Below are 19,273 nucleotides of genomic sequence, written 5' to 3' on the forward strand. Positions count from 1 at the left end.
TGCTGTTTATGGGAAGAGCTGCAGATTTTACAATTAATTTACAGTTATAACTAAACGCAGATTCAGTTTACACCTGATTGGACAGCCAGGATATAAGTAATGTACCAAATTAGCATTTATTCTACAAATGAGATCAATAGAGCCCTGAGTAATGCTTCTCCTCTGACAGGTCACAAAGGGAGCAACATGTTGTGTTGTAAATTAGTCCAAAAAAAGTTAGACACTGCTTTTTGAATTAGCATTCTCTTTTATTTTATCAGAGTCATTTCATCACATTACAAGTTACAAAATTGCACAGTAACACACAAATCACAAGAGGGCCCTTACACCTACAAAGTATAGTAGATGGCGCACATAGTTAAGGAATAAATCCTACAACAAAGTAGATTGCATTGCATGTCTCTTCTTCTCCAACAAAATTAGGAGTAAAAGAGAAGTTGACACAAATCTCTGAATTAGCTATGCGCTACATTGCTTGTTAATCAACTGGATACTTTGTCCAAATTCAATGTAAAATTTGCTCATGTATTAAATACAAATAAACTTGTGTTTACTCAGTGTTCATTTTCTTGGTCTTGGAATTAAATGCTCAAGGTAAAACATGAATTACTAACTTGCTTCCCTGAGCATCAAGTCAGCACTCACTGAGGTCAATCCTCACTCAGTATTGTTGTATATCTGCTATCAATCAGAGGTGAATGCATATAATATAATATGAGATAACATAATATTATTATACCATTATATACAGTACATTACAGGATACAAGATTATTTAAATTGAATATATAATTGAACTACAGTACTATTTACAAATTTGTTTATTTCGATAAACTATTTTACAACTCGTAGATGAATGAATGAATTAAATTCAAAAATGTCTTAACACTCTAACATGATTAACATTTCTCACTTGCAGACACAGATTAATTGTTATATATTTTTTGGCCCATTTTTCACTTCCTTAGCGTGCTCTTTGCAAGAATTTTCAATCTCCTGAATGTCCTTCTCCCCTTTCCGTAAGACTTCCACAATTACTTTTTCAGTCTGAAGTTGTTCTTTTCTTTGTCCACCAGATCCCAACATATCTTCCTCTGATAATGAATATATTTCATCAAATTTCTGAGAGGGGAGTCTGCTCTGTCTCTGGAGGGACCCAGCATCTGAGACATCCTGCAGGGTGGTGGTGGTCACATCAAATACATTCAGCTTCTGTTGAGGCTCATCAGTAGGGCGTTTCAGAGAATATTTGAATGAGTTTCCAGGGTAAGCCAAGGTGGAGCTTGCAACTTGACCTGCAACCGCACCTTGAGGTTTACCCTTCATCATTCCCAGGACTTCATAGCGGAAGCTGGAGATATCCTGCTTAAGCTCCTATCAATTATTGAGAAGCAGAGATAAAACGACAGTAGAGATTACATAGCAATGAAAAAAAACTTGAGTAATTGAGGTTCCAATGTTGAAAAACTGCATACTACCTTGAAATTCTCTTCTGTCAACCCTTCCTCTGTCTTGGCATCTCTGATCATTGCGGCCACATACCGCTTCACAAGGTTCCTCAAAACCTCCTAAAAAAATACACATTATTTTTAAGGCAAAACTACAGATTAATTTTAAAATAAAGTTTCAAGACAAAACATTACAGTATATTATGGAAAACAAATTACTACCTGATACTCATGGTTTAATCTTACATTTTCGGCTGCACGTCTCTACAATTAAAGAAAAAAAAAGGTCCATTAACAAAGCGACACATGTTATTTCTGCTTGCAATGATAGGGTGAATTGCTCTTTCTTTACTTGGCCTTTCTCAATAAGAGGTCTTCCTATATACATTAACTTAGTGCGTAATCAATTTCTGAAGAGACAGGTAATCTAATTTACGCTTAATTATTTTGGAGCCGTCTGCTTTGATGCTATACAGGCATTGAAAATGTATGCAATACAGTGGTGACAACACAGATCAGAGCAAATCTTTGGAAGCTCCTTACCCCCAATGTTTCGAAGGTTTCAAGTCTTTTTATGCTTTGTCTCTTAAACAAATGCATCTTTATCCATTCAACTAGATAATAAAAAGACTTTGGACTTGGTACTATATTGAATGGAGATGGCAAAGTTCCCCCTTCTTCAAAATAGCTCATCCATAATTTTGTTCTTGCAAATTTCCACTCTATATCTGCATGATCCTGAAAATAAAAACAGAAATTTATCAAAACCTTTTTCAAAGGACTGCAAGACAAATTAGTGTGGTAAAACTAACTTAAAATAGGTAAGTTACACCACTCACAGCAATGTGCTGGTAGGAGTTGTTCATCATTGCAATTAGCATGTTCAGAAGCACTACCAGGGAGATGACATTGTACGTGCCAAACATGGTAGTGCCCACAAACTCAGTGAATTCATGGTCTGGTTCCACATTGGTCACATAGAGGGAAATCAGCCCAAATACAGACCAAAATAATGACTGCAGCGTCTCGAACAGCCTGAAAAGCAAACAACCAAACATCACATTATGTGCTGCTGAAAAACAAATGTATTATAAACAATGCAGATTTGTCAGGGACAATTTATTTAAGAATTTCAACTTGCGTTGAGAAGGCGTTGTTTTGCTGATTACAGCGAATACCCGTGCAATTATTGCCCTCGTTTGTTTCATAATAAAAGTAGAGCTGGTTGAGGCCATTGGCAAAGGCTAACAACACTAGACAGTAGATGAAGAGGAACTTGAGGATGTCCAGGAGCATGCGGCCCAGTGAGATCTGTAAGGGGCCCAGATGGGAGTTGGCAGTGAAAAGGCAGATGAGGCGTAAGGAGCTGAAGATGTTGGCGATGGCAAATAATGCCTCTGCCACCAAAGTCGGGTGCCACATTTCCCAGCTGCATCTGGCTTTTTCCCCACTGTACTGTAAAAACCCCCAAAAAACAGGACAGTATTCATTGTTCTACCATCAGAAACTGATGCTGCAAAGTTTCAAGTTTTCCAGCACACAAGTTGACTTGTCTACTGAGAAATAAAATAATATACAGTGATATTATTTGTTTTCATTTTCCTCTTAAAAGTAAACTATGATGTTGACTGCAGCAAAGTTAAAAGGTGGGGTTAATATACCTACTGTTTTAATTGAGTAAAACTACTGCAATCTTTGATATACTGTGTAGATAAGAATAATTTTGAGGCTGTCAAATACCTTGCACTGTAAGATTTACAGTACCTTTGCATAGGCAACAATCTTCAGAGAAATGGTTGCAAGATACAAGGAGTTCATTATGAAGTCCATTAAGTTCCACCAGTCATCTATGTAGTCTTGGAAACCGCTATCCCACATCTGTTTGATCTCAGTCCATATAAAGCCTTGGAGAGATGAACAAACAGAGGTCATTGTAACACTGTCACTCAAGTATCCTTCCACAGGAAATAAATTATGTGACAAACAATAATTGTACAGATAGTACAGCAGCATACATATGGTCATGGTCACAGTTAGCACCTTAGTTTGACTTTCTTCAAATGTGTGTGTGTACAGATGTACAACGGTACATGATAAAATGAGGATTAACAGCTGTCTGTTAGTGTGTGTGTGTGTTTTCGTTGTTACCAAGCACCCAGGGCAAGATAATCCATTCCACAGTGGTGGGTGGTGGGCCCTGAAAGTCTGGTTTTGCAGAGGCTATATGCTGCGAGGCCAAGAAGAGCAGGAAGAGGAAGGTCAGGTAGGAAGCAGTGTGACAGATGAACTTGATGAAGGGCTTACGAATGAATAAGCCATATCTGCTCTTTGGAGAAATCAGGTAGAAAATGGATAACAGTGGGAAGAGGAGGCCAATGAAGATACACGTGAGGAGCTTTCCTGCCCAGTGACGCCTCCTCCAGCCTGGGAACTCATCATACCACCGAGATGCCAGCAGCTGCTGACAGTTGGGCTGAGCAACAAACTGAACGAAAGAGAGAGACAAAGAAACATTTTCATCTCATTTATTTACCTCTTTCTCTAGAAATCCATTGAGAAAACGGTGGACAAATCAGTACACAAAAACAAAAGGATACACAAAACAAAACAAAAACAAACTTTCAAGACAGTAAAGACTGTATTCCAAATTTCAGTGTCATGGTGCGCACTACATATAGTATCACTCCAATGCCACATGTTGGCATGTGAGTTTTTAATTGTACGATTATCTTGACTAGAATTATCTTACACCATTTCCTCTATAAAACTGAAATGAATCATGTAAAACCTCAATAGCATTTACATGCCTTTAATTTAAATAGGCATGTTTCATAAAATACATGTGAAAACTTTGCAATTTTTACTATGCAACTTCTTTTTTGGTCTCTGTAAACAAAACTGCTGACGAAATTTCTTACTGCGCCACTGCCAGGATAAATGTTTGTTTATTATTATGCTGTGGTGTCTAGTCTACAAGCATTTTAAGTAGGAGAGGATTTTGCTTTTTATATTTTTGGCAAGATACAATAATGTTAATTACTGTCACATCCGTTGCCCCGTGTTAGTTTTATGAAGTCTAAACTGCCATTACACCAGTGGTATAAATACTCAGATCTGATTCTTAGTAGTCCTAAAAATAACAAGCTTGTCTGTCCCTTACAGGAGGCTCGACAGACATGCGCCAACTCCCTCAATTTTTGTAAAACAACCCAACATGTAGAACCTTCCTGAAGTCTCTAAAACCATCCTTCAGGAAGCATCAATAACCCCTCAAATGTAGGACATTGAACAAACACATGTAAATTTTCAGCTGCTAATCAGAAACAACAGCCCTCCCCAGGTACGCCACACGTCTGCACATAGCATTTGCTTAATATACACAGGTAATTTATACAGGGAGTACAAGCAGACATGCCTGGACCAAAGAAACTCTCCCTTACACCGAAGTAACATAGATTGCAGTTTCAAACTCTCCCAGGTATGATGTTAAAATGGCAAAAACTCACAAGCCACCTCCTGCTGGTAACCCACAGCAAGGGCAATATTTAGGGATGGAGAAAACATGCTTCAACATTCTTCACCCCATTGGACAGAAAGAGAGAAGCAAGACAGTAAAGACAGAATGTGCAGCAAACCAATTGCTTATGCTGTCTATATTATTTTTAGCACCACTGACATCAAATCACAAGTGTTGTAAAAATACTACATGTGACTGGTGAGATAAAAAACATATAAGCATGCAGACCAAAGGTTTCAAGTGGGCAAACATTTCTGAAGTGTTCTCTAATCCTCTGTTAAGAAGTGATTGTCAAATTTGTTTCCCATACACATTTTCTCTGCCCTGTGAGATTTGATATAAACATCTGATGGACATCTGCGAATGGTGATGGAAGTTAATTTCAACGTAACCAAGTTATGGCCAAATTATGTTACTATATAGCATTAAATTATGGGTGATGAGGTCATCTACAAATGATAAATCTGACATCTTTAATGTTTCCTATCTGTCCTTTTGATATGTTGACTTGCCATAACATGACTAGAGGCAAAAGGCGGCATCTGGCAGGACCAGATTTTGACTGAGGACATTTTTGGAAGGTGAAAATCACCCCCATCCACATGTCAGACCACTCTCCCCTTCAAAAACAAGTATTAATTCTGTCCTAAGGCACATTCACAATGATGACATACTGTATAGTGCTAATTAATTAAGCGAATTAATAACACTGTATCACTTTATTTGAATATGATCTAATCAGTTCCACAGAAAATACTGCCATTTTTGGTAGGTAACTTTAGCAACAGTTTATATTTCTTTACATATATGTATATGTTGCATACTGTACATAGAAAAACTTCTTATACAGCAATGTGATTTTATATAAAACACTACACTATGTATTGCACTTTAAATTAGAAAATAACAAGCTATCATCATGAGTCATGCTACACTGCAGCAATTTGTATGAACATCAAAGATGGAGAGAGTGTGTGGCATCAAGTGATTCTTAATTATGAATGAGAATTATCAGGGTTTACGAAGTGAGCTTAACTGAGCTAGGATTTGTAATTCCACTTTATGTTTCACAATAATAGCACTTAATAATTAACAACTTAATAACTAAGTTCTGCTCAGCAAATTGTCTTTTAATAAGACTTTTTTTGTCACAATGTTACTACAATGTACTGTACGTATAGTGTCATAATTGTTTTACCATTACAGGTCCATGAAAACATTTGCATACAAAGAAACCTTTATGCAATATTTTCAGATGGTAGAATCCAGGTCAGAGCAGACTGAGTGCCAAAGGGAGAATGAGTACAGAAGGCCACAGGAGAACAGAGGAAAACATCTGTACTGAATACATTAATTTTGCCACAAATAATGTGGACATCCAGTAAGTGCTGGTGGTCTATGTAGTCCAAAATGGCAAACCCAACAGCCCAGCTTAAGATTGTGTAGTATTTGTTGGGTTGTTAGCATAAATGGACAAATGGACAGTGACATTCTATGTACCGTACACACCCAAATACTACACTGGCAGTACACAACAACTCACTGGCCACCTCTGTGCAGGTAGGGAGGGGCAGGACAAACAAACACTCCTATATTCATTTTACTTACTTCTGTTTGCAGCCTTGCTTAACAAGTTTTGGCTGAAAAAAACTGTCCGGAGTTTGTGGTTTCAGTTTGGGTGCAACAATGATGACATTCATCTTGCAATCTGATCCAAGTGGTGGTCAACTCCCTCAATATCTGATCTTGAAATGAAAACTATGCAACTCTCTCAGACATCTGTCAGTGTACTTAATGATAACTTTAAGGTTTCATGTCAACCTAAGTTGTAAACTGACCTCTTTGAAGGCAAGTCCTAATCTAAAGTCATTCCAGATAAGTCCAAGTCAAGTCTAAAGCCTGTCACAAGTTTTCATAAGCATTAGAGTTCAAACTGTAACATCTCGCTGCTTAGAGTCACCAGTGTTCAATATTATTCAGTATTCAGTTACACTTTATAGTACAGCCTGTGATTGATGACAGTATAACGTCATTGTATGATCAGGTACCTATCAGTTGTCGGTTCCTACTGGAAGTTAAATGTAGGTTTTGTGGAAGAAAACAAGACTATGGGAAACAAGGAAGTAACAATTGGGCCTTTTAGAGGAATGAGGAAATAAATTATACTCTTAGTATTTTTGTAAATCCTGGGTACAACTCAATTTTTCTAAATGTGGTGAATTGAGACCAAAGGTATACATTTTTACCACCTTGTGCTTTCATTGTTGTTACCTGTTGCTGTGTTAAACAAAAATCCATGCAAAGTTAATACATTTACAGATATAATCCATTATAAACTTCATTACAAACTTCTGTGTAATCACAATGTGTACATTTTTAGTAGCCGTATTTCACAACAAATGAAGTTGGTATTGCATCTAGGAGATAAATATTCCAAAGAAGATGTTAAAAGTAACAGTAAAAGGTTCCCACCCTAATTAAAATATTATGAGAATGTATTTCAGGGAAATGGCCATCACTTATTCCATCATTATCCTCAATTATACAATTGTCATGGGACTCTCTGAGAGGGCTACAGTAATGCATTGCTAAGAGCCAGCCTGGCAATTACATGTTGTTCTAAACTCCCTAAGGACATCTCCACCCATCTCAGGCCATTTACATCTCATCTTGGACATGTTCTTGTTACCAAGTCCATGATGTTCAAAGAATGTAATGATTATTCCTTGTTGTACTTGTTCCACGAGTGTCAATATATACTGTACATTCCTGTCAGTTCTCAGTATGTCTATACTGTATGTTAACCAGTGTAACCAAGACAAATTCCTGTACTTTTTTGTAGGCCACAGCAGTCATATGTCAAAGAGGATATCATAAGAAGCTTACCTCTTTCTGGCAATATTTGATAGCCAGCTTCAGTCGGGCCAGATCATTACCGTTCTCGTCCAGCAGAGGGTTGATGTCATCACGGTAGTTGAGGATTATTTGCAACTCTTTAGAGCTTCGGGTCTGGTCCAAGAGGTCCTTTGCAAATTGTTTACACGTATGGGACAGTTCCTCATACTCTGACTTGAACTCGTTCTCCACTGTGCTGAGCTCCTTCAGCTCCCAGCTAAGTTGAAAAGCTGTGAGAAAAGGATCCTCGCTGGAGAGGGCAATAAGTGATGGGCTGGCAAGGGCCTTGTAGATGTTAAGACGAGAGCGCGAATGACGAAGGCTGTCCACATCTGAACTGGCCACACACTCCATGCAATTGCAGCGCACAGCATGTGGCTGAGGTATGGAAACACCTCGCTGCACAAGTAGTTTGATGATCTCATAGTTGTTTGTGTGGGCTGCAAGGATGATTGGAGTGATGTCTGGGGTGAAGTCTGAAAACTGTTTGTCCAGCAGAATTGGTGGGACCTTTTCAGGAAGTCAAGAGAGGAACACACAAATCAACAGACATAAAAAATTTACAGTACACCATTATTTTATCAGTTAGTTCACAAAAGAACACTGCTTTTTAAACCCCTCACTGGAACTGCAACAACTGGTTTAAATGGGTCTAATTTCATCTGTCTTGGGTCTCTGACCATCTTGTCTAACAGCACACAGCTAATGGCTTGTGGTTCAGCTGGCATCAAAATATCTTCCTGGTTGGAAGCAACTACACCATTTTTCTTTTTCCTTCTCTTCACAGAATGCACCAAGTCCATTACAGGGAGACCCAGCAGTGTTGAAAAACAAATTTACAAAGATGTCAAGTATTTGAATGCAACCGGGGGCTTTATCAGGAAGGCTTTATATCTGCCTGATACACAAACCGTGGAGAGCAACTCTGGCTAAAAGACCCACAGCAGCACATCAAAGAGTATCAGTGCTGCAACTTTTAAGCAGAAAATAAAAGTTGGATTCCTAAAATAAACACAGCCATGCTAAGAGACACAGGAAAGCATGTAATTATTTATTTTCTTTATCTCTATCAGATTTAGACTAAAGAATAAAATGACTGAAAACTGCTCACTGCTGAAGCCATTTGATTCAATCTGACATAACATTGACCTAAGTGGTTATGTTGTGTTGTCCTAGTAGCTAGAGCAAAGCAGGCATGTTACCAGAATCCCAAAATCTATTTTCTAAACTGCTTATGCTCTTTAGGGTTGTGGAGTGCCGGAGTCTAATCCAGGATAATAGGGTGGAGCCGAGATCGCCAGTGCATCCCAGGGGCACACATCAACAATCACATGAACAAATATGACCAGCTGGTAGGGGACATTTAAAAACACTGCTGGAGGTAAATAATGAAAACAAACTTAAATGTAGTGTGATTACTATACTGTATACTTGTATTTGATACTAACTTGAGTACAGAGTTTCCAGAAGCCTTTAGGTAATGGCACCGCTGAACATTGTTAAGTGTCATGTGCCTCAATGTCAGCTACTGATTCCAGTTAGGCTTAAAGTGGTTTCCCTTATGTGATATATTCTTTTCAATTACATCCTAGTCATGCAGTCTGTGTGAATTGCAAATGCACTTATGTCCATGCCTGTACAGAAAAAAAGGAGTCAGTGGGCACAAATAGGCTACAGTACTGTATGTGGTGCCTGTTAATCTGCTTCAATAAGAAACATTGTTAACTGTCCTATTTAGCAACAAGTGAAACACTGTGGCAGATTTACAAGATCGTCAATATCAGTTAATATTAGGTTATTTCTTTCATCTTCTATAAATCAATTCACCCCTTGCAGCAAAATTTCACAACCGATCAAAACAGAGTATAGTATATTACATGAGGCATAATTGTGTGGGCAGGTTGGTTTATAATCTCTTGCAGAAGCAAAGAGGCTCAGAAAACATTTTGTGAATGCCAAGTTGAACACAAAAAATTAATAAAATGAAATTGACTGAGGCTAGAAAGGTTACCAGTAAACCATAACATTAAAAGTCTAGGAGAAAGAAATGTGGGAAAGTAAAATGTATATGGGGTGTTATCATGGATCTACAGTACCTGTTTTTCCCCGCGTGGCTTCTTGTGGTTGAGCAGCAGCTCCACAGCTCCCACCACTTCTTTGCGGATGGCATGTAGCAGGGCATCACCCACATATACATTATAGCTGAGCAGCAGCTCAATGATCTCCAGGTTCTCATTTTCAATGGCAATGAGCAAGGCTGTGCGTCCCAGGGGGTCGATGCAGTTGATATTGATCCTGAAGTAGATCTCAGCCTCTGCCAGGGCTTGTTTCACACTGCCATAGTCTCCCCTCTCAACAGCCCCCAGGTAGGCCCTCTCCAGGGCAGAGAGCTCAGATTCGGCCCGTACGATCCGCAGAGGGATGCGGTCCCTGTATGAGGAGTTGTCAGTTTTCCTGTAATACAGCTGTGACATTGCTGCTACAGTATCACGGTCTCAACTGAGAATACATGAGAAATAACAAGACAGGGGGAAATATGAGATCAAGTTTCAGTGTCAGATGACTTTTCAGACACAGTGGGGCAATGCAATATAATCTAAATTTCAGTTCAGAGTTTATAATGCTATTTAAGGACATATTTGGCCAAAAAAGATGTAGTATTAGAGGATGCAGTGATAGATTTGTCTAAAAACTATGACACTGTCTACAGATGAGTCTAAACTTAGATGTAGAACGTAGACTGACTAGACTTAGTCAGGAGAGGATGCAGTAATGCAGGCTAACGTTACTGCTGCAGTAGGCTCCAGATAAAAAGATGTAGCATTTATGTTTTTCATTCAAAATATTGTTAAAACACGTAAACTGAAAACACTCTTCCTGTGCAAATCCACGGCAGTTCACAGAAACATAATCTGAAACATGACTAAAATGTATTTTTCCTAAGAAAGCTCAATACAACAATTCATGGCAGATGACTAAAACAGACAATTTTCGGTTAGAAACGTAGGCTACTTAATCACACATAATAAAATCGACGCCAAAAATAATCGCGCAAAATAAATACTAACTTAAGAAACTTTACCTTCTTCCTGTTGCTTTCCAGTTGTGATATGCTAATGAACCACTCGACTGAGAACCAGCGGCTGTCAGAAAGGAAACTTGCGTGGTCGGATCCTCATCTCATCTCCACTGGAGACACTGTAATTTAATGGCATATCGTGCAATCTCCTGCCCAGCCCTTTGGCTTTGTCTGCAAAATACACGCGTCACATCAGATGGGAACAAGAGGTGACATATCCTCTCACAGAAACTGTGCACAAACTGCGCGCTCAAAACTCATCAGCAGAAAATTCATCTTCAGCCAACCCCTTTGGGTTTTCTGTATCTCAGTGTAACAAGTGTTGGGGTAGGGGTAGTTTCCCATGAAGGACTGTTTATTATCATGCAAAAAGTAGCCTAATTTCATTACTTTTTATTAATATTGTCAGGGCAGTGAAGTTAAAGTATGGTTCTTTCCAAGAACAATGTGGCGTAAAGAAATGATTATATCGTTGTTCATTAGTTTTCTTGTCAGATTTTGTAGGCTAATTAAAGCAAAGTGTGTCAAATGGTAAGTATTTATTTATATATTTATTCAGTAATTTTTGACTGATTAATATCCTGGTACTGATCGACATTGCTATAAAAACCCATGCAGCAAGCTCTTGTTAAAGTCTTTTTGATACCTCTTAAGCAGGGTAAAATATAATATGAGATATAATATATATTTTTTTAAATAACGAAAAAATAATTTGGCAAACATTGACTGATTTTCACAACTTTAGAAAATGCATGCACTAAAGCAACATTTTCTCAAGATGGTGTAAGATTTTTGCATCATGTGATTATTTATTGTGACATTTCCACAAATGTATTTTCCCAATTTAAATGGGTCGGAGCAAATGATTTACATTTATATTGATGTAAACTAATATATATGTCTGGGTTAAATTTATGTCATAGTTTTGCTTATAACCTTACAACTTTTGCTCTCCAGAGGTCAAAAAGAATCTCCAAAACAAACTCACAAAACCCTGACACACCCCTGATTTTTAGACTCTGCTGTGATTTTATCGTAGAGTTGAGCGACTGAAGCAATGTAAAGGAATTCAACAACATCAGGTAATTCATTTATTTCTTGTGAATCAGATATTTTTTCCACCACTTGCTGATCACCTGTCTCTCCTTAGATATAAAGGGATAGATAGATGCAATGACTCCTATACTGCCCTTTCATACTTGTATACAGTACTTGCCAAAAATAACATCCTGTAGCCTTGACCTTAGCTTGGCTTTAGCTGCATCTACCTGGTGAACAATTCTTCCCTCTACATTGCTGAAGAAAAAATGAAACAAAACTTAAATCTGAAAAAGTGGCTATTTGAGTATAGGTTCATTGCAGTCAGGAATGTTGATTTGCAACAACATGCATCTAATGGGCTTCATTTGCCCATGACATGGTATATGTGAGGATGACAGTGGCCAAGCATAACTATAATTGATCATACTTACAGCACTTACAAACTTTACTAATGAGTAGCCTACTGTATGTTTCCTGACTCGTACTATACCTTCGCTAACAAATTAAGTATCAAGTTTAGCTGATGCAGTGGTCCCTTCGTCTGTCTCTACTGCAAAGATCCTTCTTATTACTGATATAAATATCTGTGATATTTATCTGCAGGAAGATTATGAGTTTAGAACTGCAATTTGTGAAGTTTATCAACATCTTGGTTAAGATTATTTTACAAGAAACCTGAGCAGTTAGCATTTTTAAATACATATACTGTATGCCAGCAGTGGCACAGAGAACTTATATTTTCTGTCTACTATCAACAAGTTGCTTTGGCTAACCTGTCAGCAAACAGATTACTTATGCATCTTCCAGATCACAAAACAGCATGGGCATTTCATTGCAGTTATGCTTCTGGCAACCTGATAAATGTAAGTACAATCTTCAGTCTTCATTTGGTCTCTTGCAACTCCTAAACATATCTGGGTGTTTAGTTGCTGTACTTCCTACTTCTCGGTGGAGTTGATGGTATAAGCGACAAATTGGATTCAGTGTTAATACAAAATTACTTTAAATTTACTTTTTGGAGCCTTATTGTATAAAGCTGTCCTGCTTGAATTGTATGTCAGACAAGAAGCATGAGGTAATTTTACCCCAATTAATACTTGCCTTCTAGCTAGATTACCTTGAGGATACGAGGGCCATCTTATATTACAAGCACATCGCTAAGAAAATCAATCAAATCCAAAGTCTAATAAAGTGATAAATTTGTCTAAAATCTATGACACTGTCTACAGATGAGTCTAAACTTAGTGTAGACTGAAGTCAGGAGAGGCAATGCAATAATGCAGGTTAGCATAGTAGGCTCCAGATAAGTATGCCATAAGGGAACTTATACAGTGTTGAAAATACATCATGTGATGCTTATTGGAAACCACAATGAAGACGTAAACATCTTTGTAGAGTAGATACTAAGGGTATAAAACACACAGAGGCCCTGTTGACTGTAATTAGAACAAATCACATGATTTGCTGAGAATGAAACATGCATGTGCAAAATTTGCTCTATAATAATTTAACACAATTTCACATGAAAAGCACAACCTTGTCCAACCTTTCTGCATCTTGTATTTTTGCACCGCAAGGACTGTTTTTGGTTATTTAATAATATTTCACAAAAGTCTGTTCAACTAGCCTTGAAAAACATTGCCTGCTACAGAGCTTGGAAGATGTGAAATAACTATCCCCAATACATTTTTCCATTGAACTCCCAAAGGGTAATTACTGCAGTAGGGAAAAAAGTAATGTAAGATGTTTAACATCAGTCTTTAGATGGCTAGTGTGAGCCTGCACAGTTGCTAAGAAACCTCTTGCCAACCCGTGTCTTTTTTCCACATCCATAGGCAAGAAGAACAAAACACACCATGTCTTAATGTTCCTTCCCCCCTTGAGATACAACTGATGTTTAAGTCTGTATAGGGAAATGTTTGTCAGTGATACTTAGTGATACATTGAACAAATCATGGTTTCAAGTTTTTAGTTTGCTATTTTGTAGTGATCTCATTGAAAGAGCAGATTTTTTTAAGGCTAAAAGAAGCATCAGTAAAAGCATTTTTACTCCATTGGGTGCAGTCTTGCAGGTTTGACAAATAAAAACTCATTAGACTAATATCTAGTGACAAATTAAATTTTGATTTAGATAGTCAACTAACATATATAAATGTGATAAGATAAGGCAAAGTCAAAATTGATGATTTTTTTCATATGTTTTGATTAGATATTAATCCTTCTGAGTCATTTTATTTATGGTGTAGACATTTTTTTGTTTCCAGCATTTGCACATTTTGAGTGCTGTTCTGAGGGTAACAGCTCACTTTCCAACCCAGTTACCCCCAAGGACTAATGGGCTTCACTAAGTGAGTCATGCTGTATGAAGTTCACATTCAGTATTTCCTCCTTTTCCTTATAGTCATTGTAATTAGCATGTGTTAGGCTCTGGAGAAATGTGTGTACTTTTGTGTGATTTTGGCAGATACTTTATGTGTGAGAGGACACAGTGTATGAATTTCCCTCCCTCCAAATCAACAGAATCTCTCACTTACAGGACTTGTGGTCATTATTACCATCACTGTAGCTATTATCTCATCACACTCATTGCAAGACATCTGCAAGGCAATCTGATTTGTGCACTTACCAATACAATTATAGCAGCACCATCTTATCCATCAGTACAGTGAGAGATTATGTTATGAACAGACACAGTATTTAATTGGATTTTTCATATACATTATTTATGCATTGTGAAACCTCTTTAAACATTAAAAGCTGGCCATGGGTTATCATAGGTTTACACAGCTGGACCAAATGGCTCTAATTAGCCCAACAAGCTTTGCACAACATCACTTTAAAACACAACTCACTCATTCCATTTTTGGTTAAAAGTGCCCTTTTGTCACAACCTGGTCTAAGGAAGGACAAAAAGAGGAGATAAGATGTCAGTTCTGACTTGAAATTGATCTAAAATAAACTACAAGCTGAAGTGAAAACATGTAGGGAGGTTGTATGCAACATTGTTGGAGTGGAAAATGTGATGATGTTATATGGTATTGCAAACAAACCTAACCAAACCCAGAAGAGAAACGGGGCAAGTGGTTGACTCGCCACCAGCTTTAGTGTCGCAGGCAGTCAGATTAGGTGAGCTGAATCTCCTTAATGACCTGACTCCACCCTACAGGCTCCTGCAAGGACAGACTATGGAGGCAAACCTGCAAACCATATTTCCAAAATGTAGTATGGTGTAATGAGACTCCATGCAACTGCACACTCCAGTGTAATAAACCTCCTTTCCTACTGATCAGTTTGACTTAAGATATGAGGGAGTCTCTCTAAATCATTGAGTTTTTCTACTTAAAGTTAACACATTTTTACAGCCAGTTTTGGACAGCTAAATAGGCTGCTTCTGAGGTATTCTTCCTTTAGATTGTTTATTCCATTTGTCTACTTTTATTTAATACAAGTAAGTTTTATTTAAGTGAGAAAGCATCATGGCCAACAAAGTATATATAGCCACATTGACCCTGTCATTTTGTTTGGAACAGTAACAGAAGTTGCTTAATTAAATATGCAGTATTGGCAATCTGGTGGTAAACTGCGAATTAAAAAAATTCTTTGTGTTTTGTGTGTTTTTTTTTCATAGCAAAATTTGACGTTCTTTTGAAGAGTATAAAGTATTACTTAAGAACAAAACATTCTCCTTAAAACCATTTTGAAGCAAAAAATTATTAAAATAGTGTAAGAATTATTCAAATGAGTAAGCTAATGAATTCAGCAGTTACCTCCCAATAACGACCAAAATGATTAATAGGTTCATGAGTGGCATTTGAGAAGGTCTATTAGCAGCTGCTGTAGCTTTCCTTTTTGGCCCTTGTTGCTTTTCAGTATTACAGAGCACAGTTGTGGCAGCTGCAGCACAGTTCTTTGCCCTGAGGAGCATTCAGCAGTGCACCTCTTCTATTTATTCCAACTGAAAGTCAGGGCCCTGATGTGGCCACCTTTCGAATATTACCTGTTTATTTTCCTGGTTGAATTGCCTGCCATAACACTGTCCTGTCAATTTAAGTTAAGGTCACACTGTATGATCAGCTCATGTACTGTATTTTTGTTATTATGTCTTTTGCAGGGGAGAGCCTTTGATAGACAGAGCTGACACCAGACTGCAGAATGTGATCTCTGCTGTAAGATATTCCCTCTTCCTGGTCCAGACAATATGCAATACAACAAATATAGGTATATCTGGTATTTTTGCACCTTGTGTATAGGGGGTCTGTGGCAAAGCACAATTTGTCTTTAGCCTTTGATAATGTCACAAACGTAAAGCTGGCTCTGTTGGTAAATCCACAATCAAAACAATTTTAAAGGCACAATCCCTTTACCAAAGCCAAACATAATGATATCCACCCACCAAAATTCAAAACTCAGGATTGGAACCCATTATCACCCCAAAATTGATTGACAGTTGTTTTATTACATGTATCAGCTCTAGACAACAACTAAACCTAAGCTATTAATGTTTCTGATGCATACACCAGTAAAAACAGCAGTTCACAGGCCTAGATTTTTAATTATTATCAGTTGTGAGAAGCACACAAATGCTAGGTTTTTATTAGTCTTCATAGTCATACTCATTCAAGTCATACTCATCTATATGTGAATGTACAGAGTCAAAAATCTGATTGAGATTTTAACAATAACACATTGACTCACTTGCCACTAGAGGGCAGAGAGAGATTTCCTTCTCTGCCAAAATCCTGATGAGCCTCATCTGGTGCACAGATTTTTAAAGCCACCCAATAATGGCATTTGTCTACATTTGTCTGTCTACTAATGGCTTTTTTTATTACCTGTTAGAGAAAAATCATCCCCTAAGAAGGTTCCCATTGACTGAATAACAGGGAAGCTGTTTGAAAAGCATTTAAACTTCCTAAGTTAAAGGTTTATGTTTGGTGAGGGTTAGCAAATCTGGGCCAAATGTTTCTTAATGATGTTTGCTATTGCCAAAAAGTTCTCTGACCCATTTCCTGGCATGTTGATTACTGCTTTCATTTTTCTTAAGTATGCAATGACTCTCACTTTCTTGTTCCAGCACTTGGGGTTTATGTCTTTAATCTGCATATAATAAATAATGAAAACTGAAGCACACTTAAAATAAGTTGTATGTGAATTCTCGGTGGTAAACTTTATGGTCAGGTTTCAGATGTACAAGTTGCCAGCAGTAACTGAAGACATTCGCAGCACCATGATTTAATATTAATTGGAGGATGTTTATGTTATATAAGATATCACTAAGCAGTGCTGACAGTATGATTACTGATAATTCCGTCAACTGAGATAAAATTTGTTCCATTAATAAGCCAGAGAATAGCCAGAAAGAGTCCCTCATTTTTTCATTTAAACATTTACATTCCAACATGAGGTTACAAGCACTCTGATAGTGTTTGTGTGGCAATTGAGATAAAAACAGGCTATCCCATAAGTTTTAACTAGTTTTGTTGAGTCTCTTCTGAGCTGAATTCAAGTCATTTATGTGAGGTCATAACAAATAGCTTGCATACTTTCAGAGAAAGATATGAAATATTTAATAAGCCATTGTGCGTGATGCATGGCTGGTTTGACTTCTCAGGAGGTCATCAGTATTTGCTGTGCAGGTGGGTGTAGAACACATTTGGCATTGCAGTCCAGCTCTCTGTCAATTAGATGTAGTATGTATCGGCCAGGTTTCGACCCCGCTTCTAAAAATGAACACTGATGCAATAGGCAAGCTGGCAGCAGAAATTCAAAGTCATTAGATAAGGTCTTGAGCTAATTAGGCCTGCCAGTCTTTCAGTAGTGAGACAACACAGTTACAATATGTAGCTCGACTAACAAGTAAAACCAAACTGAACACATCTGAAAATTTGATTTACAGGTATGGCATTATTGTTTAATAAGTGTTATTATTCCAACTTAGCACCAGACCTCACTGCAAGCAGGACATTTATACGTTTTCACTATGTGTATATAACAAAACATGTGATACACTATAATTCAAAGTGGACTGACAGTTTCTTTACCTGAAGATTTCAGTTATCATCTCTGTTTTAGCTTAAGATATTTCATGTTAATAATAAAACTAAAGCTTTAATTGCATAATCAGTATTTTACGCTAACTTCATATTAATCAATCAAGCTTAACAGACACAAAATTACAAATTCACAACTAATTCAACAGAGTAAAGTCAGATTTTAATTGTTTTTTGCAAGTTTAATTATGTATTATTCTTTATTATTAGTCTCCTAACTTTATGTAGCTGTTGTCACAATATGATATATTTATGATGCAAAACTCTATAGTGTATACTTTGCAACACACCAGATTTATAATGTGATGTTGCCATCTCCTGGCAGTGGCAGTGAAGTATATAGTACATGATATTCACTGCTGTTGGAATTTATAGGGTATTGTATGCAAAATGTACATGTTTGAATACTGAAGCTTGCTTTCTGGAAATTAAAAAAATAATTGTTGACTTTTCTCATTGTACAAATAAATGCAATAAAACGTGATTAGGATTGTCTCCAAATACTCGGCAGGAATCTTTTATCTTTGTCTGCTACCTGTGGAGGGGTGAAGATGCGTGGAGGTTATAGGTTCTGTTTATGTCTGTCTGCAGGAGTATTTACCAAACTCAATAAGATCAGCAACACCCCGTCACCTGACAAAAATTAGCAAAAGTTTGTCAGTTTGTGTGCTGGTGCTTATTAGAGCTGTCAGCAGGGGAGATGTGTGTGTGTGGTACTCATGTATGTGTGTTTGTGTGCAGTGCTGGGGGGTAGGGGGTTAAAAATCACCCTTAAGTCTCATAGCTAAAACTCACATCTATCAGGAAGCATAAAAAGCACCTTGTTACAACAGTTAACTCTAACAGATGACAGCTGACTTTGGCGACTTGGGGCTAATGGAAAGATTAAGTCAATTACAGCTTGGCAGGGGGACTTATTTGAGACATTCCCCAGAATATTTGAACAATAGGCACCCACATAGAGGCTGTCACTCGGTGGCAGTAAATTTCATAATGTCAGAGTAAATCCAACAAAATGTGATTGGTTCTTTTTCTAAAAAATAAATCTTTATAATAACATAACAATGATAATAGTGAAATGCAGTCTAAGGGAAAGCATTACTGTCCCCACATGTGCAGTGTCTGCAGCTTTTTCATGAGCATCTAGTGAATGCACTCTGTTTCATCTATGATATTGTTGCTGACTTAGTCCCCAACTTTAGATCAAACAGAGTAGAAAGAGAACGCATTCAGCTCTGCAGAAA

The 19,273-nt window shown here is 37.5% G+C and overlaps 1 protein-coding gene across 2 annotated transcripts; it reads right to left on the reverse strand.

The window, feature by feature from the left end:
• Positions 1-227: 227 nt before the first annotated feature.
• On the reverse strand, positions 228-11,165 carry trpc4b (transient receptor potential cation channel, subfamily C, member 4b). 2 transcript variants are annotated; one of them, XM_044203017.1, is made up of 11 exons: positions 10,942-11,164; positions 9,956-10,358; positions 7,851-8,369; positions 3,596-3,932; positions 3,212-3,351; positions 2,589-2,902; positions 2,287-2,482; positions 1,991-2,185; positions 1,670-1,711; positions 1,478-1,567; positions 228-1,373 (listed from the first exon to the last, which is right to left on the reverse strand). In XM_044203017.1, the coding sequence occupies exons 2-11, from the start codon at positions 10,331-10,333 to the stop codon at positions 933-935; spliced, it is 2,652 nt and encodes an 883-aa protein (XP_044058952.1). In that variant the 5' UTR covers positions 10,334-10,358; positions 10,942-11,164; the 3' UTR covers positions 228-932. The 2 variants fall into 2 exon arrangements, with proteins under 2 accessions (XP_044058952.1, XP_044058953.1); XM_044203018.1 differs by having other exon boundaries at positions 234-1,373; positions 1,694-1,711; positions 10,942-11,165.
• Between the last annotated feature and the right edge of the window lie 8,108 nt (positions 11,166-19,273).

This window comes from Siniperca chuatsi, linkage group LG7, assembly GCF_020085105.1.
Source record: "Siniperca chuatsi isolate FFG_IHB_CAS linkage group LG7, ASM2008510v1, whole genome shotgun sequence".
NCBI lineage: Eukaryota > Metazoa > Chordata > Actinopteri > Centrarchiformes > Sinipercidae > Siniperca > Siniperca chuatsi.

Bases quoted from the DNA above. Each gene is read 5' to 3' on its own strand.
- trpc4b (XM_044203017.1), bottom strand. From the start codon at position 10,333: ATGTCACAGCTGTATTACAGGAAAACTGACAACTCCTCATACAGGGAC. The intron at 2,483-2,588 runs GCAAGTTGAAAT...TTTGCTTTTCAG, and splicing joins CAAAACAACGCCTTCTCAAC to GCTGTTCGAGACGCTGCAGT. The intron at 1,712-1,990 runs GTAAGGAGCTTC...CTTTAATTGTAG, and splicing joins AAACCTTCGAAACATTGGGG to AGACGTGCAGCCGAAAATGT.